At 37.7% G+C, this 24,452-nt stretch overlaps 1 protein-coding gene across 3 annotated transcripts in view; it reads right to left on the reverse strand.

Annotated features, from left to right (window-relative positions):
• The window catches only part of LOC110455991 (small conductance calcium-activated potassium channel protein-like), a 112,727-nt gene that overhangs the window by 10,889 nt on the left and 77,386 nt on the right, over window positions 1–24,452 (reverse strand). For all 3 annotated transcript variants that reach the window (XM_021506497.1, XM_021506498.1, XM_021506496.1), the window contains 4 exons: window positions 9,922–10,057; window positions 8,199–8,309; window positions 3,499–3,626; window positions 2,971–3,040 (listed from right to left, as the gene is read on the reverse strand). In XM_021506497.1, coding sequence (XP_021362172.1) covers window positions 2,971–3,040; window positions 3,499–3,626; window positions 8,199–8,309; window positions 9,922–10,057 — 445 coding nt within the window. The remainder of the gene's footprint in view (window positions 1–2,970; window positions 3,041–3,498; window positions 3,627–8,198; window positions 8,310–9,921; window positions 10,058–24,452) is intronic.

The following is a 24,452-nucleotide window of genomic DNA, read 5'->3' on the forward strand; positions in this document are numbered from 1 at the left end:
ATAATTGTTGGATTGATTTCCTGATATTTTCGTAATAAATGTTCTAGTTTTAAAGCATTTTTCGGTGATGATATTATGAACGTTCACCGCGATAAACGATAAGGGACAGTTAAAATATCTTGCTGAGAAAACAATATTTTAGAGATAAGCTTGAATGAACACAGAGATATATTTAAATCACCATCGAGGAACCCTTTCCTTTACCGAGTAAGCTTAAGCTTCCTTTGTTTTGAGTATGAATTAGCCAAAAACTCAAAGCCTGATATATTGACGGATCTTGAGACAAATTCATGCTGGAAGGGTATGAATCTTAGGCATTGCCATTGTTTGATGAGGAAGGGGGAGTGACAAAATATTAGCTTATCAAATGTTTGTATTTTATAATTGTATCCTCATTAGGATTTTGAATTTGTTACGACTTACATAAGGTAAATATATATACTATATACACAATGTGAAGTTCTAGGTTTGTTATAACCGTACACAATCCATCTTTGTTCCTGTCCTTTTCATCAATCATTCATTACCAGATTCTTTCAATTTCTTCCATTTCTCCAACCTCTTTTGCCCTTTCCTTGAGGAATATTATATGTCCCCCTGTTTTACAAACAGCACCATTCCCCTAGTAAATGTCACTACCATATCCCCAGCCCTGGTAAATGTCACTACCATAACCTCAGCCCTGGTAAATGTCACTACCATAACCCCAGCCCTGGTTAATGTCACTACCATACCCCCAGCCCTGGTTAATGTCTCTACCATAACCCCAGCCCTGGTTAATGTCTCTACCATAACCCCAGCCCTGGTTAATGTCTCTACCATAACCCCAGCCCTGGTTAATGTCACTACTATATCCCCGCCCTGGTAAATGTCACTACCATAACCCCAGCCCTGGTAAATGTCACTACCATATCCCTAGCCCTGGTTAATGTCTCTACCATAACCCCAGCCCTGGTTAATGTCTCTACCATATCCCCAGCCCTGGTTAATGTTACTACCATAACCCCAGCCCTGGTTAATGTCTCTACCATAACCCCAGCCCTGGTTAATGTCACTGCCATATCCCTAGCCCTGGTTAATGTCACTACCATAACCCCATCCCTGGTTAATGTCACTACTATATCCCAGCCCTGGTAAATGTCACTACCATAACCCCAGCCCTGGTTAATGTCACTACCATAACCCCAGCCCTGGTTAATGTCACTACTATATCCCAGCCCTGGTAAATGTCACTACCATAACCCCAGCCCTGGTTAATATGTCACTACTATATCCCCAGCCCTGGTAAATGTCACTACCATAATCCCAGCCCTGGTAAATGTCACTACCATATCCCCAGCCCTGGTTAATGTCTCTACCATATCCCCAGCCCTGGTTAATGTCACTACCATAACCCCAGCCCTGGTCAATGACTCTACCATAACCCCAGCCCTGGTTAATATGTCACTACTATATCCCAGCCCTGGTAAATGTCTCTACCATAACCCCAGCCCTGGTAAATCTCACTACCATAACCCCAGCCCTGGTCAATGTCACTACCATATCCCCATCCCTGGTTAATGTCTCTACCATAACCCCAGCCCTGGTTAAGGCTTTTTTTGTCCCCCCCCCCCCCTCCCTTCATATCTTTCCATTTGTTAACTCTAGAATCCTTTGTCACCCTTCCTTCAATTGACTGCCTTCCTTTAACCTCCCTTGCTTCCCTTCCTTGACCTCCTTTGCTTCCCTTCCTTGATCTCCTTTGCCCCCTTCCTTGACCTCCTAGATCATCTTTCCTTGACCTCCTTTGCCCCCTTCCTTGACCTCCTAGATCATCTTTCCTTGACCTCCTTTGCCCCCTTCCTTGACCTCCTTTGCTTCCCTTCCTTGACCTCCTAGATCATCTTTCCTTGACCTCCTTTGCCCTCTTCCTTGATCTCCTTTGTCAGTGATTCCTTGACCTCCTGGGTCAACCTTCCTTGACCTCCTTTTCCCCCTCCCTTGACCTCCTTTGTCAACCTTCCTTCAACCTCCTCTGCCACCCGTCCTTCAACCTCCTTTGCAACCCTTCCTTGACCTACTTTGTCCTCTTCTTTCAACCTCCTTTGCAACCCTTCCTTGACCTACTTTGCCCCTTTTCATGACCTCCTTTACCCCCTTTCTTCAACCTCCTTTGTCACCCCTCCATTTCAATATTCACTGTTCATTACCCCTATGTGTCATTTGTTACCTCCCTTTGTCGTGCCATCAATGTCCTCCATGTCGACAACTCTCCAATCTCCATGACATAACCTTATCAAACATTTCTAAAACTTCCCCACCCCAGCACTTCAAACATCATAAATGACTCTTAAAAGATTTTTTTAACTGGATTTAATATAAACTATCAGCCTTGCTGAATAGGTGCAAAACAATTTGGTTGATTGGAATAACAACTAAATTATCATTATTCTAGTAAAATAAGAGCTCTGTGTTGAACTAAGTGGCGTTGATGAAGCAACGATTCCACATTGTGGAGGAGAGATGGCTATACAGACAAAGAGGGGGGTTCATAAGATTACATACAAGACTTTTGACAACATCAAAATTGTTCCAAAATATGCCACCGTCGTGTCATCAAACCATTTTGGCACATGATGTATCGTGCTAATACACATGTAAACTTATAAACAAAGAATTGTCTAATAGAAAATGTATATACAATCCAAATAAAACACTAACCATCAGCACGAGGACATCTTTGAGCCTCAATCATGTCTCTTATCATCACAATCACGCAACAGTAAAACTTTGTGCATGTGCTCGCATTTCGTGAAGATTGTACAAACATGTTTAAAAAAACTCATTAATTGAATCATTAACATTAATCAGGTGTATAAATTAAACAGTTTGTGACCCATTCATGCACATTAACAGAAAGATGAATTTTTGGAAAAAGTTGATTTTTAATTAAAACCTCTGACCGTTATGTCGTCTGTTTTCGGGAATTACCTTTGCCATGTCCACGAGTGTATTCTGGTTTTCTAGTAATTTCCTCTGACCCATCTTGATTTTTCGGAGCCTGAAATTGGATGGTTGCGCTTAGCTCTAAGTCCTAAATAAGTTCAAAGTTGAAACTTAAAATGATGAAATTCATGGGTTCAGAAATTAAATGAATTTTTCAGAAAACTCTATAATAAAAATATTGTGTAACATGTTTGCTTCACTATAAAAACATCATATGGAAAATAGTTTAGTTAACTATTTTACTCTCATAGAGTATTCAATGATTTCAGTCACAAGATGTAGTAATTTTTTTATTCTGATTTCACAATCAAAATCTGATAAGGAAAGAATTCTTTCACTTTCAAAATATATTTTAATAAATTTATCATTCCATCTAAAACATATTGGCAACGTCATTATTTAATAAAATTTTACGTTTTAAATTCACAAATTTATTATAGAAAACAGAAAAGAAACTCCAAAAATGTCTGTATAAGATTTTGATCCAAGAAATCGCTCTGTCCTCATACTTACGAATGGATAGCTTGAAGAAATTTCCTCTGGTGAGCGCGCACCTTACTACCATCTACCTTCTTAACGAGTTTGGTGTATTTGTAAATAAGCCAAGTCTCTCGTAAAACATTGGCTGCAGCATTTTTCATCTAAAATTCATAAAAATAAAGATAATTAGGGTGGGCTCAGGTAACCTTGATTATATACGCCATCTCACAGAAACACACACCTTCTGCCTAGCGAGTTCCACACTCAGAAACCTGTAAAAATGTCTTTCAAAAAATCATAATTTGAAGTTGGAATAATCAGTTGATAAAACACAAGAAAACAAGCATTGATAACTACAGGCAGTTCTGAGCTGTTAGAAATTGAGTAAGGGAGATTACTCTACAAAAATCATGTGCCTCAGTTAGATTCTCAACTGGAAATGTTTACCGGTAGTTATTTTTTGAAAAAACTTGATAGCTGGAAGGCGTTAAGCTGTCATTGAATATGATAAAAGTATGTGTGTGTATTAATGTAGTAAATATAAACACTCCCTGGTTCTGTACTGTGTGTGTTAATGTAGTATACAGTTAGAGTATGGGGTTGAGGGATATAGCAAGTTTCTGGTGTCCCAAGACCAGGTCTATTTCCCGAGGCGAAGCCGAGGGAAATAGGCATGGTCAAGGGACACCAGAAACTTGCTATATATGCCTCAACCCCATACTTTAACCGTTTTATTATACCAATACACACTGGAGAGATAGTTTTAACTAGAAAATATTTGTAAACCATAAGCTGTATAGCTTCACGTCCCAAATACTCTTTTGATGGCAATGGAGCCAAATGCTTACGAGTTCGGCAGCAACCCCATACGTTAATTTTATTATACCGATACACACTGCAGAGATAGTTTTAACTTGAAAATATTTGTAAACCATAAGCTGTATAGCCTCACGTCCCAGCTACCCCTTTGATGGCAATGGAGCCAAATGCTTCGGAGTTCGGCAGCAAGCTCCGCCCGCCTCGCGCGTCACTGTCGAGTTCGGTAACAAGCTCCGCCCACCTCTCGCCTGATTGGCTCGGCGGAAACACCCGAGTGTAGGTGTGTTTTAGTTCACAGACTAACACACAGGACTAAAACACACTCAGGCAAAAGTGGGGATATATTCGATTTAACCAATTACTTTTATATAGAGTAAATAAAGTAGAGGTGTAATAATAAAATATAAACACTCCTGGTTCTGTACTGTGTGTGTTAATGTAGTAAATATAAACACTCCTGGTTCTGTATTTTGTGTGTTAATGTAGTAAATATAAACACTCCTGGTTCTGTTCTGTCGGTAGATACATGTATTTATAATATATTGATTAATTACAACCCTGACCAACCCTGCTGACAATAGCTACCCTTTAGCACGATCTAGACAGAGGAAACAAGCTATACTGAGAGTAACCATCCATTTATAGAATAAAAACTGGCATCAGATATTTACCAGATGAAAAATTAACTTTGAAAGGAACAAAGCACTGTTTTTTTACTGGAGATAATTTGAGAGAAATTAGGTTTATGATTTCTGATAGAATGGAAATCAGTGGAGTGAAATTTTGAGATGGCAGAATGTGATAATGTTGTTTTTAAAAAGGAAATATGGCCTTGTCAGGTAAATATATATAGCTACAGTATATGATACGTCTTTGTAGGGTAAATAGAGGTTACCCAACGAGTGGTTGTTAAATATGGTATTTATTTCACTCGAGTTAGTTAATTTTCAAAAGTTACAAAAGACACGAGCTTTAGCGAGTGTCTTTCTGTAACTTTTGAAAAATAACTTACGAGAGTGAAATAAACACCATACTCAACAACCACAAGTCGTGTGATCTGTTTCTACCACAATCTCAGTCGGAAACCGCATACACACATTGTGTTGACATTAGGCTGGCGTAGTGATATGACCCATACGTAAAAAGTCACTCATTAATATTCAAAAAAGACTTTTTTTTTTACAAATTTATTAATTTTCAAAATTAATGTTTCGGCAACAACTTTGTGAAAAAATAAAATAGATGAAAGACTTTAAATATTGAGAGTAGGCAATATTGCATTAATTAATATAAATTAACCACAGACTATATGCGCATAAGCATATCTAACGAAGTCTGCCTCCCGCCAAGTGATGAAAACGAACTAATCGCTATCAATGTCCAAAACCATATTCGTGAGGTTCTATGGTTGATGTTTACAGTGAGAGTTCCGCCATAGACAGGCCCTCCAAATATTGATGACTGGACAAGTGGAGAACGAAATATTTTCGGACACAGTTACAGATCTTGTTTCGGTTTCACAGAGACATATATTATTGATACGTCTCTGGGTTTCACGACCTGGACACGCGGCGGTATGGCGTCGAAACGATATCGAGCGTCTGTTGCAATTTTGCCTGAAACTAGCGATCAAATCTTTAAGCATCATCTTCTTTTGGTATTGCCTTAATGACCCCCCTTTTCCATCGCATTACCTCACAGAAGTCACCAACATTTGCGGGATGTTGACAGCAGACGACGTAAACAAAACAGCACGCGGTAAAAGGCGTGTGAAAAAAAATGTCGGTCAAAGTTCATCTTCTTGACCAATCAAAACTATGGAAGGTCATATACTACGTGTGGTGTATCACTAATATTTACTCAACAGTCTGCATGTTTATACAATGATCTGAGAGTTTTTAATATTCAACAGAGGATAAAGAAACGGAGGTTTATGAACTTCAGGATACTGATATCTGCAGCAAAGGTATATCTTTCCTAATTGCATATGATTAATATTTTCACAGAAAATAGCTATATAAATATTGAAAAAGGAGACAGACAACTCCTTCAATTACCAAATCATTAAATAATTAGATAATGTCGATGTATCTTCAGATTGGGATCAAATGTGATTTCAAATACATTTAGCAAGTAGCAGCAGAAAATTGAAATAGAACTTTTCGTTGTCCGTAAAAATATTTAATTGAAAAAGTTTGGTTGCATCAGCATTCATGGATACAAAGCAGGAACATTTATAGTCTGCCTGAAAGTAGCTACCATCACAGAGCTCTTCTCATAACACTGACCTGAATCATTGTATAAAACCAATGACTTGGTATCAGATCTACACACAAATGTCAGGGATTTGATTTAAATTTTAAGTTAAATTAAATTTTATATTTACAGTCACTTGTCAACTACAAAACGGGGACATTATAAAATTACCTGCAAGCATTCTATTGATATTGAATTGATTCTGTTTACAATCAACACTTGTGTCAGATAGCTAAAATCAATTTCAATCATCATATTTGTTTTTAAAATTTCATGATGAAATTTTGAATAACATATGTAAAATGTGAAATTCAACCAAAAATTCCCCAGATTATATATTTTTTCTGCTGGTACATGCAATAGATATTCAGCGTGCCAGTGCTGTCACAGGAAAAGCTTAGAGTATTGATGTTGTCATGGCGATGGAATGATGCTGAAAAGGATCCACAATATTACCAGTGTTGGTGAGGCCTTGCCAAGTAATTTATACGTTTTTTTTTCCAATATTTTATCTAAGTCAGACACAAGATTGGATGGGGATCAGGAAACTGCAGCTAAACTAATTTAAAAAATAATCTCTATTTGCACTTTATTTCTGTAAATAAACAGTGTTTAAAATGTCAAGTTTATCAAATCAAAAGCTATTAAGTCTGTATCAGATCAAAGTCCACCCCAGTTTGTCATAGCTTCTAGGTTAATGAAAAAATAAATTGTTGATTTAAATTTCCCCGACAGAATTTTCTAAATTAGGTGAAATATACATACATGTACTAAAATCTAAATGCAGAGACCTAAAAATACAAAACGAATTTTAGATTGATTTTTACAGTAAACAATGTCTTTTCATTGTTTTTCGAATAAATACCAAGTAATCCACACCGACCGAGCTTGGCTTGTCCTTAACAAGGTATTTCTACCCACATTAATGAATAATTCATATCAGCACCAATGATCCTCACAGGGCACTAACACTCAACCTTGCTGTATCATGTAAACATATCATGGATAAAAGATGAATTCAACGTTATTTGGTTAAATTATCACTCCGAAATAGTGTCAATTATGTTGATCGGTGATGGTTTTGTTCACAATGGTCGTATGGTAGCTATATTCCCCGGGTACATTTGCGACACACAACCGCAGAAATCCACTTGTTTAATAAGCGTAAATAATTTATATAAAGCTATATGGTTCCGTTTGTTAGGGTTTTAAGTGCCTGCAACAGCTACAAGATCAATTTATGATATACACACCATACTTTTAATAGTTCAAAGTGGGTATATATTGAATATAGATTTATATTTATTCTGATTGTTTGTTCCTCAGCATCAGGATGTCACATGACTTGAGGGTGTGAGTGGCGAGGTACCAATAGGGAGAACTATAGCATTGTTTTAGTAGTATTACATAGAAAGGGTAAACTATTAATATGATGCAGGGAGATATTAAAATAAGTTAATCATGAGATCAAGTAAGGGGTTCAGTTGAGACATTAAATAAGGGATCTTTGTAATTTATTTTAGACATGAGGCAGAGTTAGGGATTAATTAAGCTAGATATTTAGAAGGCTAACTAAGTTACGGGATTGAAAGGGACCTATCAAAAAAAATACAAAGTAAACAATACTGATCAAGTTAATAAATTTCATGTTATCTTACCCTCTTTGTGAGCTGTGTGTCCATCATAAAATTGTGTACATGTTTTTCTGCCCGGCTCAGTTCCAGCTTTCTGGCCATGACTGCTACCACTAAGGCTGTACAACCCGCTCCCTGGCAACCAAAGGTCAAGGTCATTTTACAGTGAAAGGCCTTAATAAAGGCCTGAGGTCATGGTCATGTATTACTATGTAAAATTTCAATGAGGTTTAGCAGATTTTCTGATGGAGATCACATCATTAAATTTGATTATTTAAATACTTTGTTGAATTTGACAAAACTGAAACAAAAAGTTTTCTCCGGTTCAAAATTATAAAACAAAATTTGTTTGTGTGAAATATGGACTACAGTTTAGAACACATATACAAGGTTTGAATGGACATTATTGCCATATTGATCACATGATAATAACAGAAATATTTTTGAATAATGTTATCATTTCGGAAAACTATTTATACAAAGTCTTAATTTACAATAGTCAAGATTTTATTTGCTCAAAAGTGACGAGGCCTGGAGAATCAACAATTGAAGGTTGAAAGGAGACCTGGAAAAAGAGATAGTGATATGGTATTTGGCTTGCATGTGCATTACAGTTATGGAAGCAAGGGGATCAGACGATTCGCCAGCACTGCCTGAATCTGATTACAGCCCCCCATCAATGCTCCTACTCCCATACACCAGTATTGAGGCCTCCTTGCGTGGTCTCGTGCCGCTCTCTAGGATAACTAGCCGTAATCCGATTCCTTTACCATTATTGACCGTTGTACTGAAGACAGGCCAGTGTCTCCTTACATGTGATCAGGTGAATTCCATACCGCAATGCACACAAGACGCAATGCACACAAGACAGTAATAGTGCAATATTGCGTACCCAGACATACCTCACCGTAAATCCTATCATTATATGGTTCTTTTAGTATAAATGGCTCATTCAGTAGAATATTTCCATATATATGGACCTTAAGTCTTGTCACTGTAGCTACAGTATATGGCCCATTTAGTAAATTTTGTCCTACCCACACACACTCACCTCACCTAAGTTTAAGAAGAACTTTGCTATTCGCCAATACACTCACAATAGCCCCTGTGGCTGTAGCTATCAGTAAATGGCCCAAATTATACTTACCATAATGTTATGTTACAGGTGTATGTCCCAGATTGAGCAGAATAATTCTGAACCAAGATATTCTCACCATATAACCCCTGTCGCTATAGCTATCAGTGTATGGCCCAGCTATTCTCACCATAACCCCTGTCGCTATAGCTATCAGTATATGGCCCAGCTATACTTACCATAACCCCTGTCGCTATAGCTATGGCCCAGCTATACTTACCATAACCCCTGTCGCTATAGCTATCAGTGTATGGCCCAGCTTTACTTACCATAACCCCTGTCGCTATAGCTATCAGTGTATGGCCCAGCTATACTTACCATAACCCCTGTCGCTATAGCTATCAGTGTATGGCCCAGCTATACTTACCATAACCCCTGTCGCTATAGCTATCAGTGTATGGCCCAGCTATACTTACCATAACCCCTGTCGCTATAGCTATCAGTGTATGGCCCAGCTATACTTACCATAACCCCTGTCGCTATAGCTACCAGTGTATGGCCCAGCTATACTTACCATAACCCCTGTCGCTATAGCTATCAGTGTATGACCCAGCTATACTTACCATAACCCCTGTCACTATAGCTATCAGTGTATCGCCCAGCTATACTTACCATAACCCCTGTCGCTATAGCTATGGCCCGGCCACAATATGTGTTTGGTACGATATCCCCATAGCCCACGGACAGGAAGGTGATGGAAATCAGCCACATGGAGTTAAGGATATTTTGGTGATTCTCATCATGGTAGCTTGAATAAACAACAAAAATACATTTGAAAATCATATTTGGGTGATAAACACTAAGTAACACATTGCCTTTCTCTAGAGTAATAAGGGCAATGAAGTACACAACCTGCCTATACACTGTGTACTATCTCCTGTGTACTTACCACACTACAGGTAAATAAGTACCTAAGTAACATTATATGTCACCATGGTAACAGTAAAGGTGACCTAAGTAACACTATATGTTACCATGGTTACAGTGACTATGCCCTCATTCACATTATTTGTAACCATGCAAGGTTACAGTATGTGTGACCTAAGTAACATTAAATGTTACCATGGTTACAGTGTATACCACCTCAGTTATTTTAAATGTTACCATGGTAACAGTGTAGACCACCTCAGTTATATTAAATTTTACTATGGTAACAGTGTAAACGACCTCAGTAACATTAAATGTTACCATGGTTACAGTGTATACGACTTCAGTAACATTACATGTTACTATTATTACAGTGTATACGGCCTCAGTTACATTAAATGTTACCATGGTTACAGTATACACCACCTCAGTTACATTAAATGTTACCATGGTTACAGTGTATATGACCTAAGTTACATTTAATGTACCATTGTACACAACCTCAGTTACATTAATTGTTACAATGGTAACACTAATATGACCTCAGTTACATTAAATGTACCATTGTACACAACCTCAGTTACATTAAATGTACCCTTGTACATGACCTCAGTTACAATAAATGTACCATTGTACACGACCTCAGTTACATTAAATGTACCATTGTACACGACCTCAGTTTCAATAAATGTACCATTGTACACGACCTCAGTTACATTTAATGTACAATTGTATACAACCTCAGTTACATTAATTGTTACAATGGTAACACTAATATGACCTCAGTTACATTAAATATACCATTGTACACAACCTCAGTTACATTAAATGTACCATTGTACACGACCTCAGTGTCATTAAATGTTACCATGGTTACAGTGTATATGACCTCAGTTACATTTAATGTACCATTGTACACGACCTCAGTTACATTAAATGTACCATTGTACACAACCTCAGTTACATTAAATGTACTATTGTACACGACCTCAGTTACATTAAATGTACCATTGTACACGACCTCAGTTTCAATAAATGTACCATTGTACACAACCTCAGTTACATTAAATGTACCATTGTACATGACCTCAGTTACATTAAATGTACCATTGTTCATGACCTCAGTTACAATAAATGTTACCAGGTTACATTGTATACGACCTCAGTTACAATAAATGTTACCATGGTTACAGTGTATATGACCTCAGTTACATTAAATGTTACCACGTTACATTGTATACAACCTCAGTTACAATAAATGTTACCATGTTACATTGTATACGACCTCAGTTACAATAAATGTTACCATGGTTACAGTGCATATGACCTCAGTCACAATAAATGTTACCATGGTTACAGTTTATATGACCTAAGTTTCAGGATTACATTAACCTGGCCTAGTTCCAAGCTTTACGAGCCTAGCTCTACTGTTACCTGGTTCAAATACTTGTTATTGCTACAGTACATTTTTAATAACTTTAGCTGATCATGAAGTGTAATGCTGATCCAGGTACAATGTATACTACCATTCTTTACATTGTTTTTTGAATTAGTTGCAGTGTATTTTGATTTTGTTGCAGAGTTTTAACATCTGATCACATAAAATTCAAATTAAAGTTACAGTATGGTATCAAATTACAGTGTATTATCATCTGGCTACTTTTTAACATGTAAGTTACAACTAAGTATATTTTGAAATACTAAGTTAACAAAAATATCATTGTGTTATCTGTTGAGAAACAAATCTGCAGATAAACAACTTTATTTTGACTTGTTATTTAACACACCTACTACAAGTCAGTGGAGAGGAAGAGGCCCTTTGACAGATTGTACAGCTTCAAATTGACTTTAATGGTGATTGTTCTGTATAAAGGGCTTTCAACACATATTGGGGCATCATCTCCATACGCTTTGTTAGTCAGGTTATTTGTAACATTTTTTGGCTTTTATAAATTAACTAAATGGAAATGTGCCATTAATTAAGATACATTCTAAATAAAGAAACAGAAAGATGTAAAGCTGTCAGGATATGTGTATGTTTAATGAATTGTACCCAAAAGACCACACAAAGTTTTTGTCATTTCCTGTTCGAGTTCTGGTTGGCAGGGAAAGCATTTGATATTTTTCATAAAAAAAAATTCCTGAACGAAAGCAATCTTACTTTTGCACATGTACATAATTATCGTACAAAATCTTTCAAATATACATTCCATTTTTTGAGCATGGCAAACCTTTTAACACTGGTAAAACAGTTTGTGTCCGACATTCCCATGAAAGAAACCAAAACCGGAAACTGAAAAAGTGTAATACTGGAGCTTCCCTTGATATTTTTGTGTGAACAAAATGTTTTAGGACAGTTCAGGTAAAACATAGGTAAAATATAGGTAAAACATAGGGACTGTCAGGAATGGGAACACAATGTTTTAGGACAGGTCAGGTAAAACATAGGGACTGTCAGGAATGGGAACACACAGCCAGTTTTGGTTTGGCCTAATAACCCTACCTGTATATGTTATTTTTGGTAACATAGGCAGTAACATCAGGAACTAAGTCAGATTGTTTATTATACAAAATGTATTTAGAAATAAGACAGCACCCCTTTAGTGTCATTTAAATGGCTATAGCTACATCTCCCCATTCCCCCCAGCTAACTCTCACTCAAATAAGGTACACAGTAGGAATATTGAACTTAATAATAAATGTACATAAAAGAAATTTAGACGTGTGTGTATGTGACGATACTATGCTAGCATTATCCTCAGACATCAAAGCTTTACATTTTTTTCCTTTAGGTTTTGTCATGAATACGAAACAGCATCAACACTTAAAGCTGTAAGACAGGGTGAATTGTTTTCAGTACTTTCAGTAGACAGGACAATAGATGAGGATACTGTGCCCCTGAGACACTCAAAGCAGAGGCATTTACAAGGTTTGATGAGGAGGATCATAAAACTGACTCAGAAAAATGAGAAAAGCACGACTTTATACCTACCTCTAGCGGGAAATAATTCTAGAATTTCACATTGATTGCTGACAAAGTGTGATAAAGACCAAATTAAATTAATAAACACTAGCAGGTCTCTCAATCTGTTAGAACATCCTTACCTTCTCAAAACAACTATTACATTTTTTAGATTATTTTTCTTCTTCAAAAGGACCTTTTGTCATAATAACTTATAAAATTGAAGACCCTAGGCCTACAGTAAGTATTGCTTCAAATCAAAGTTTGGTAAAATTGATACACTTGTATTGAAGCCATGACCTGAGGATGCTTCATATAAAATCAGTAAAAATCTCTATTAAATTTAAAGTCGACAGACAATGGACACAGAACCACAGTATAAACTCACTTGGTCCACAGCCACAGGTGCTAATTAAACCCTTTTGAACATTGGAAGGTCTAGCTAAGAATTGATGGCTTATTTTCAATGCTAGCTACATCATATTTTCAGACAGTGTAAGTTTTTTTGAAGAACTTCTTGGCTGCATGTTACTTCTAGCTTATCTCCCCCTAGTTAAGAACTTAGGAATCAGACATCAAAGTGATCAAAATTATTAGAGTCTATTTTTTTTCTAAACGATTCAATATTCTAGAGACGGGGTCCAGTCTAACAGTTAGGTCATGGCTATCAAATTCAGAGTTATATCACTGAATTTTACATTTACTATATTCTTATCTGGAAAAAATAGTCTCACAGCCAGAAATGTATTGCTTACATTCAAATTAACAAATTTTCAATCAATTCATTTTTTTTTTTTTTTGTAGATTTTTGGATTAATAAAACAACTACAGACTTATAGCTAGGAGGAAATACAGACGGTTTCCTCAATGTTAAAATGACACCATGAGAAGAAGCACAATGAACTTGAGGACTTTGGACGAATACATGATGGATACAAAGATAGCCACGAAGGCTGCTGATGGGTTTAACATAGTACTATAAATTCTGTAGATATTTGTGTTGGTATCAATTAATCTTTCTGTTAATAAAATAAACAAAAAGGTTCATTGTACCTGTATCATTCACTTGTTTCTTTTTCTATCTGAACTAGACAGGAAGCTGAAATGGTTCCAATAACAGTAATAGTTCGGGACTTAAATACTTCGCCATGGCATATATGCTGACTAGGCCCTTCTGGACAGGTGAGCTAAAACTATCCTGAGAATGACCAGGCCTACAATAGAAGGGATCTGGTTATCATCAGAAGATATTGGGTCAATCAAAAAGACCACACCCATTCAGCACTAATTAGACCATTCCATTGTACAGGACAATGCTCATTGGGCTACTTTACGAAATGATTTCCATTTAGGAATGCATAATTATAGGCTCATACATTTTAGAGCAGAATAGAAGCGAGGCCTCCCAGTGTTTCATATAGAGGGACAGAAGTCAGATCATCGACCAAACTGAGGCTGGAGGCATGATGTAATGAGAAAAGAATCACTCACGCTAATTGTACTTTGTACTCCCAGCAGGAGATGAAATACCAATGACAGTATCCATTTTGTTAATTCAAGTATTCTCATGTGAATATCATGCCTCAAAGACCTATAACAAATCCATGCCAATGTGACAGACATATTCCACTGTTTATATGATGTAGTGGGAGGATCATGATTGATTGATGAGGAAAATAGGCTGCAAGGTCTGGATTGCACAGTGGCTACCAACAACCTCTAAAAACCATGTGTTAAATACAAAACTGATGTCATTGTCCTAGCTACATCAACTGGCCTCTGTCATAGAACCAAACAAGAGGCCCAGAGGGCCTGTATTGCTCACCTGGATATCAAAGCAATCATGGCAAAATATTCTCCAAATAAGATCCAAAGGAATGGGCCAGACCCCAAGGACAATCCTTGTACCCTATCTGTATTAGATTTTTCATGCCCAGAAATTTTATGTATGGTTATGGGGTGGGGATCTCAACGGTTTCCAAGGTGTGACTCAGAAACTAGGTCCCTAGGGTTGTGGCCAGACCCCAGGATCAATTATAATATCATGACTGCATTCGTCTCTTTATGCCCAGCATTTGAATATACAGTTTTGGGGTGGGGATCTCAACCGTTTCAAAGTCATGACCCAGGGACTATGTCTCCAAGGGTGGGGCCAGACCCCTGTGCAATCCTGGAAGCATATGTGCATTCTTCTCTTCATTTTCAGCAATCGTATATATGGTTATAGGGTGGGGATCTCAACCATTTCCAAGCAATAAACTATTTTTGGCCCTCCCCTTTAGCCAAGGGGGTCAGCCCCACTACTTGAATCCCTGCCTCCCATGAATGCTTCCAACCAAATATAATTGATATATAGTGCATAGTTCTACAGAAGAAGTCATTTATAGCAATATAGCCAAAATACCCTTTTTGACTCCGCCCCTCAGCCCCTTTGGGGTCAGCCCCACCATTTGTACAATTTTGAATCCCTGCCCCTCATGAATGCTTTTGACCAAATATGATTGATATCCAGCTAATAGTTCTACAGAAGAAGTCATTAAAGCAATTTAGCATAATTGCCCCATTTTGGCCCCGCCCCTCAGCCCCCTGGGGGGTCAGCCCCACCACCTAGGGATGCTGCCAGTCAAATATTGTTGATATCCATCACTTAGTTTCAGAGAAGAAGTCGCTAAAAGCTTTATAGCCTAATTGCCCCCTTTTGGCCCCACCCCTCAGCCCCACCATTTGTACAATTTTTAATCCCTGCATCCTATAATTGCTTTTGATCAAATATGATTGATATCCAGTGCATTGTTCTACAGAAGAAGTCATTTGTAGCAATATAGACAAATTGCCCCCTTTTGGCCCCGCCCCAAAGCCCCCTGGGGGATCAGCCCCACCATTTGTACAATTTTGAATCACCACCACCTAGGGATGCTTCCAGTCAAATATGGTTGATATCCATCACTTAGTTCCAGAGAAGAAGTCGCTTAAAGCAATATAGCCTAATTGCCCCTTTTGGCCCCGCCCCTCAGCCCCCTGGGGGGTCAGCCCAACTATTTGTACAATTTTAAATCCCCACCACCTAGGGATGCTTCCAGCCAAATTTAGTTAAATTCCAATCAGTGATTAAGAAGAAGTCATTTTAAGCAATTGTTGACGGACGGATGATGGACGGACGACGGACGCCACGGTATGGCATAAGCTCACCTTGGTCCTTCGGACCAGGTGAGCTAATTATCTCTTACACAAATCAAACAGAACAAAATAATCTCTTACACAAATCAAACAGAACCAAATAATCTCTTACACAAGTCAAGCTGAACCAAATCATCTCTTACACAAATCAAAAAGAACCAAATACTCTTGTAAACAAAACCAAATAACACCAACAAAAATGAAGCACAAAACCAAATAACCTCAAACACAATAACAAATAACATCTAACTCAAAAACAAATCACCCTCAACTGTTTGGTTATAGTTTTGACATTCTGACACAAATTGTTAAAAATGTTTTTCTTTTCAATTGAATTCTGAATTTTAATTGATATGACATGTCCAATGAATTTGGGATTTTGTAACACCATCCAAGTATACAGGAACATTAAAATCCTTATAAAAGTTGATTAGAGATACAATCTAATGAAGTGAACGGAAGACCTAAAGATGTTTATTTTTAAATACAATTTTAGTTAAAGATTCCGCATTCACATTCATGTTTCATTAGACTGATACCCAGTAATAAATAAGCTGATACCAAATGTTTTCTAATTCTATGTTCCTCCTTTAATTTCCAAATCATTGACCAAAATCTTTACGAAGAAAAACGTTTCCAGAATGGGAATCTGCATCCATTGTTGCATTGATCAGAGTTCTAATAGAATGTAAGAGCTTTGTGGCCTTCAATCTTACCACAGGAGAACAGACTGGACCCTCTTAGGCCACTTATTCTAGGTCAGTCTAAAGCTTGTAATCAGCTGTTGTTTGCAGTAAAGATAAAATAGCACATGTAACTATGTGATGAGCATAATGCAAGGCTGTTCATTTGAGGTGACACAATGTACTTTACTTACGATTCAATTCGCATCAGGATATTAATATCGCAATTCAACTATTTTACGATTGAATTTCGATACACTAGAAAATAGAGTGAACTACATACCCAAACTTAAAATTCAAAGTAACTTGAAATATGGGCTCTTGCACTATTGCCACTCGTAAACCATGTCAGCTTACAAAATATATTATCACTGCAATTTGCCTTTGCATTTCATATGTTTCCTTTCTTTTATTTCATTTTCATTTTACTACATTATCAACTTGAATAGTCACAAAAATGCAGACATCTCAATTAAAAGGGAAAGAACTCTTATACGAATCAGAGGTAAAATGTGTGTGGTAGCATACATCCTTAACCAAAGGAAATAAACTGAGGACAAAACAAGCACACAACCTGTTGTTCTACCGGCATGCCATTTTCAATAAAACATCATTCGAGAAAAACAATATAAAATCAGATTCTTTAGCTATTCTATTGCTGACCTTTAAGGAAAAGCAGGCCTGGCGATATACATGTATATCTCATGGAGGACTGACTGTCTGCCATACCTCAGACAAGTGTCCCCGCATATTGTCAACAAATCAATAATCAACACGACTGCCTGTCACCTTGACGGACCAGCAGTGGACACATTGGTCTAAACTGTGTTTCTTTAAATGACATTATTCTGCCATCCCATACATTCCGTCAAACAGACCTCTCGCTGAGCTTTCATTATGGCCCCAACATCCTTTAAAGGAATATTTTGCCTTGTAGAATAGAACGTTCCGACTGTAACGGGTTCCAACATTGTGACTATTCTTCCAGCGAAGAAAATTGTATTAAGGGGTCCCTTTGGAGATTTGTAATGGAAAATCCAAACGTTGTGTCCCTGGAGTGAGTATTACTATTNAATCCCTGCCTCCCATGAATGCTTCCAACCAAATATAATTGATATATAGTGCATAGTTCTACAGAAGAAGTCATTTATAGCAATATAGCCAAAATACCCTTTTTGACTCCGCCCCTCAGCCCCTTTGGGGTCAGCCCCACCATTTGTACAATTTTGAATCCCTGCCCCTCATGAATGCTTTTGACCAAATATGATTGATATCCAGCTAATAGTTCTACAGAAGAAGTCATTAAAGCAATTTAGCATAATTGCCCCATTTTGGCCCCGCCCCTCAGCCCCCTGGGGGGTCAGCCCCACCACCTAGGGATGCTGCCAGTCAAATATTGTTGATATCCATCACTTAGTTTCAGAGAAGAAGTCGCTAAAAGCTTTATAGCCTAATTGCCCCCTTTTGGCCCCACCCCTCAGCCCCACCATTTGTACAATTTTTAATCCCTGCATCCTATAATTGCTTTTGATCAAATATGATTGATATCCAGTGCATTGTTCTACAGAAGAAGTCATTTGTAGCAATATAGACAAATTGCCCCCTTTTGGCCCCGCCCCAAAGCCCCCTGGGGGATCAGCCCCACCATTTGTACAATTTTGAATCACCACCACCTAGGGATGCTTCCAGTCAAATATGGTTGATATCCATCACTTAGTTCCAGAGAGGAAGTCGCTTAAAGCAATATAGCCTAATTGCCCCTTTTGGCCCCGCCCCTCAGCCCCCTGGGGGGTCAGCCCAACTATTTGTACAATTTTAAATCCCCACCACCTAGGGATGCTTCCAGCCAAATTTAGTTAAATTCCAATCAGTGATTAAGAAGAAGTCATTTTAAGCAATTGTTGACGGACGGATGATGGACGGACGACGGACGCCACGGTATGGCATAAGCTCACCTTGGTCCTTCGGACCAGGTGAGCTAATTATCTCTTACACAAATCAAACAGAACAAAATAATCTCTTACACAAATCAAACAGAACCAAATAATCTCTTACACAAGTCAAGCTGAACCAAATCATCTCTTACACAAATCAAAAAGAACCAAATACTCTTGTAAACAAAACCAAATAACACCAACAAAAATGAAGCACAAAACCAAATAACCTCAAACACAATAACAAATAACATCTAACTCAAAAACAAATCACCCTCAACTGTTTGGTTATAGTTTTGACATTCTGACACAAATTGTTAAAAATGTTTTTCTTTTCAATTGAATTCTGAATTTTAATTGATATGACATGTCCAATGAATTTGGGATTTTGTAACACCATCCAAGTATACAGGAACATTAAAATCCTTATAAAAGTTGATTAGAGATACAATCTAATGAAGTGAACGGAAGACCTAAAGATGTTTATTTTTAAATACAATTTTAGTTAAAGATTCCGCATTCACATTCATGTTTCATTAGACTGATACCCAGTAATAAATAAGCTGATACCAAATGTTTTCTAATTCTATGTTCCTCCTTTAATTTCCAAATCATTGACCAAAATCTTTACGAAGAAAAACGTTTCCAGAATGGGAATCTGCATCCATTGTTGCATTGATCAGAGTTCTAATAGAATGTAAGAGCTTTGTGGCCTTCAATCTTACCACAGGAGAACAGACTGGACCCTCTTAGGCCACTTATTCTAGGTCAGTCTAAAGCTTGTAATCAGCTGTTGTTTGCAGTAAAGATAAAATAGCACATGTAACTATGTGATGAGCATAATGCAAGGCTGTTCATTTGAGGTGACACAATGTACTTTACTTACGATTCAATTCGCATCAGGATATTAATATCGCAATTCAACTATTTTACGATTGAATTTCGATACACTAGAAAATAGAGTGAACTACATACCCAAACTTAAAATTCAAAGTAACTTGAAATATGGGCTCTTGCACTATTGCCACTCGTAAACCATGTCAGCTTACAAAATATATTATCACTGCAATTTGCCTTTGCATTTCATATGTTTCCTTTCTTTTATTTCATTTTCATTTTACTACATTATCAACTTGAATAGTCACAAAAATGCAGACATCTCAATTAAAAGGGAAAGAACTCTTATACGAATCAGAGGTAAAATGTGTGTGGTAGCATACATCCTTAACCAAAGGAAATAAACTGAGGACAAAACAAGCACACAACCTGTTGTTCTACCGGCATGCCATTTTCAATAAAACATCATTCGAGAAAAACAATATAAAATCAGATTCTTTAGCTATTCTATTGCTGACCTTTAAGGAAAAGCAGGCCTGGCGATATACATGTATATCTCATGGAGGACTGACTGTCTGCCATACCTCAGACAAGTGTCCCCGCATATTGTCAACAAATCAATAATCAACACGACTGCCTGTCACCTTGACGGACCAGCAGTGGACACATTGGTCTAAACTGTGTTTCTTTAAATGACATTATTCTGCCATCCCATACATTCCGTCAAACAGACCTCTCGCTGAGCTTTCATTATGGCCCCAACATCCTTTAAAGGAATATTTTGCCTTGTAGAATAGAACGTTCCGACTGTAACGGGTTCCAACATTGTGACTATTCTTCCAGCGAAGAAAATTGTATTAAGGGGTCCCTTTGGAGATTTGTAATGGAAAATCCAAACGTTGTGTCCCTGGAGTGAGTATTACTATTGACGGTATAACTACCAGATCTAGATAGGACACTTGCCAGTGTCGACCATTATATCACACGATATGTGGGCAGCTTCTCAAAGGTAATGTACATATTGCAGAAAATATTACCCAGAGGTAAAGTGAATTGACTGACGAAGAAGTACTGATGGGAAAGTGAGATGACTGGAACAGCCAGGCAAGTTAGTCACTTGACCAAAAAGTCTGACAACACAGTACTAATGGGGATAAGGGGAGGTGATATATGACTGGAACAGCCAGGCAAGTATTGACTCAGACCTAGTCACTTGACATGGAAAAAGCCTGACAACACAGTACTAATGGGGATAAGGGGGGTGATATATGACTGAAACAGCCAGGCAAGTATTGACTCAGATCTTGTCACTTGACCTGGAAAAAACCTGACAACACAGTACTAATGGGGATAAGGGGGGGTGATATATGACTGTAACAGTCAGGCAAGTACTGATAAGTCTGATGATAGCACGGTACTAATGAGGATAAGGGGAGGTGATATATAGTTTCTGAATGAATTAATGAATAAAGACAGTTCTGACACAAACATTATAGCACTCAACTTGTCATTTAGCTACTTTATTTGTAAAGTTATAGTGTGCCATCTTACGACCCTCTCACACAAGAACTATACTAATCATTCTCATGTTTGGTCCTTAAACCAAACTTGATCCTCTCACAAAAGGTTTGTGTCCTCTCAGCTCCTAGTACATTCTCCTATCCTTCAGCCACCCAGTCCTCTTTCCCCTCCCCAGATCCCCTCCCTCGACCCCCTCCCCAGACCCCCTCCCACGACCCCCTCCCAGACTTGCTGAAATGTCTAGCTTATCAATGATAATATACAGTAAAGATTGGACTGACAAATATTTGACTCAAATTTTACACTGCGACTGTAATTGTAAGAAGCATATCTGGACGGGTTGACATCTGGTGATAGATAGTTTAGCATATCTGGACGGGTTGACCTCTGGTTATAGATAGTTTAGCATATCTGGACGGGTTGACCTCTGGTGATAGATAGTTAAGCATATCTGGACGGGTGGACCTCTGGTGATAGATAGTTTAGCATATCTGGACGGGTTGACCTCTGGGGATAGATAGTTTAGCATATCTGGACGGGTTCACCTCTGGTGATAGATAGTTTAGCATATCTTGATGGGTTGACCTCTGGTGATAGATAGTTTAGAATATCTGGACGGGTGGACCTCTGGTGATAGATAGGTTAGCATATCTGGACGGGTTGACCTCTGGTGTTAGATAGTTTAGCATATCTGGACAGGTTGACCTCTGGTGATAGATAGTTTAGAATATCTGGACGGGTGGACCTCTGGTGATAGATAGTTTAGCATATGTGGACGGGTTGACCTCGGGTGATAGATAGTTTAGCATATCTGGACGTGTTGACCTCTGGTGATAGATAGTTTAGCATATATGGACGGGTGGACCTCTGGTGATAGATAGGTTAGCATATCTGGACGGGTTGACCTCTGGTGTTAGATAGTTTAGCATATCTGGACAGGTTGACCTCTGGGGATAGATAGTTTAGCATATCTGGACGGGTCGACCTCTGGTGATAGATAGTTTAGCATATATGGACGGGTGGACCTCTGGTGATAGATAGTTTAGCATATATGGACGGGTGGACCTCTGGTGATAGATAGTTTAGCATATATGGACGGGTGGACCTCTGGTGATAGATAGTTTAGCATATCTGGACGGGTTGACCTCTGGTGATAGATAGTTTAGCATATCTGGACAGGTTGACCTCTGGTGATAGATAGTTTAGCATATCTGGACGGGTGGACCTCTGGTGATAGATAGTTTAGCATATCTGGATGGGTTGACCTCTGGTGATAGATAGTTTAGCATATCTGGACGGGTGGACCTCTGGTGATAGATAGTTTAGCAAGTACACTGTCTTTCTAAAGTTTAAGCTTTCCAGTTCAAATCCTGGTCTGTACTGCTGTTTTCCAGCCTTGTTACTAATTCATTATGTTGAGAAATCATTTTTTCAAGTATTAGTGTATATTTGGCAAGGGGATATATGTAACTGTAAATATTCAGATGTGTTTGGGCTAGTCAGAAGTGTGGAGGTAGTAGTATAGTGGCTCCTGGCTGATCATCAGTGACCAGTAGCTATAGCTATAGGTCGGAGTTTGTAACAGTGTCCATTATATACAGTTTGGAGGGTTCCGCTTTTTCTGTCCCCTCCCCTCCTGATAAACTGTACAAAACCCTATTATACAGCACCATTAAAGTACACACACAAATCTATAAAACACCCATTTCATTAATTTCAGTGATCAAATTCATTAAATTTTTAAAAAATCTAAAAAAATCTAAATATTTACGTTTTTGCTGCGTAGGAGGTTGGTACAGCGTGATGCTGTACAGAGAGCTATATATTGCGGTAGGTATAACTGTCAGACTTTATAAACGATCTACACGAGAGTGACACAGAACCCTGGTAATGTAAATGGTTATCAATTTTGTAAGGCAATCAATTTGTTGGGTCATAGGGGATGCGCACTCGTCTAACGCCCCTGTTACAGAATTATACGCTGGGTACTCACAAATTACACACTCGGACTTGGTAACTTATTGATGTGACGAGCCCTGCTCCTTTTAGGGAGTGGGATTGCAGTTTCAATCGATAGGTTGAGAACCCCCAAAGGATATGAAAGTTTATTTAAGGCAAGAAATTGCGTGAATTTCTTAATTAGTTAGCAACAGACGACTGTGCCAATTCTTCTTTATCAGACAATTCCAATTTGGTGTCGGGTGAATATATAATTTATAATATATAATCTAGATACAGTGTAAAAGATTGTTGTATTATTCACTAAATGGCAAAATTCTCTTAGACTGTTTATCTGAAGTGAAATCTTTGATGTTGTTGACTTGCAACGACTCAAAATAAAACCAAAACAAACAGGGAAGAATATATATTAACACTGAATTTTTTAAACAGAAATGTGTATAACTGTGTATGGAGAATGTGTTGAGATTCAAAACAATCAGTTAATACAAAAATTATGAAACAATTATTTTCTTAATTTCAAGGATATTTAGACAGAAGTCAACTTCAAAATCCTGATTTTGAAAATATTAAGCTAACAAATATTTGAAATTTCCTGAGACCAGTATGGTAACTGTTTTGAAATCAGGGCAGATGAGTTTTTTGCACCTTTATTTATTAAGGACTCATCATGGAAGATTTGCTAGTTTAACAACAAATTCTTAAAAACATTCCGTAAATGGTTATTTACCTGTATTGAAGTTTAGACTTATTCCAAAAATTTTGAGTTTTTAGTAATTTTAAAATGTTGTTTACTAGGAGATTTTAATAATTTTGAAATATAGTTTACTGGAAAACTTAGCATTAATTTCCCGTTAAGATGGCCAGGCTTTCAATGTGTTTATAATACCAGGACATCACCTCTCACAAACCTGATAAAATTGACCAGTTGTAAAAAATGTATTTTTGTTGTGAGGTCATACTCCACGAATAATATTATTCAATTAGCCTTTAGCTGAGGTCGATAAATCCAGGTATTGAACGCAGTTAAAGGCTACAATTGTTTTATTATTTTACAAAACAGTAATGTAAGCAATCTGAAAAAACAACATAACCAAAAAACTTCTGAAGTGGGACGGTGCATTGTTTGGAGACACGTTATAATTCTATTTTTAGAAACACCCAGTCCTTCAACAAAAAACACATGCGCTCCAAGTCAATATT

Source organism: Mizuhopecten yessoensis, unplaced genomic scaffold (assembly GCF_002113885.1).
Source record: "Mizuhopecten yessoensis strain PY_sf001 unplaced genomic scaffold, ASM211388v2 scaffold8449, whole genome shotgun sequence".
Lineage (NCBI taxonomy): Eukaryota > Metazoa > Mollusca > Bivalvia > Pectinida > Pectinidae > Mizuhopecten > Mizuhopecten yessoensis.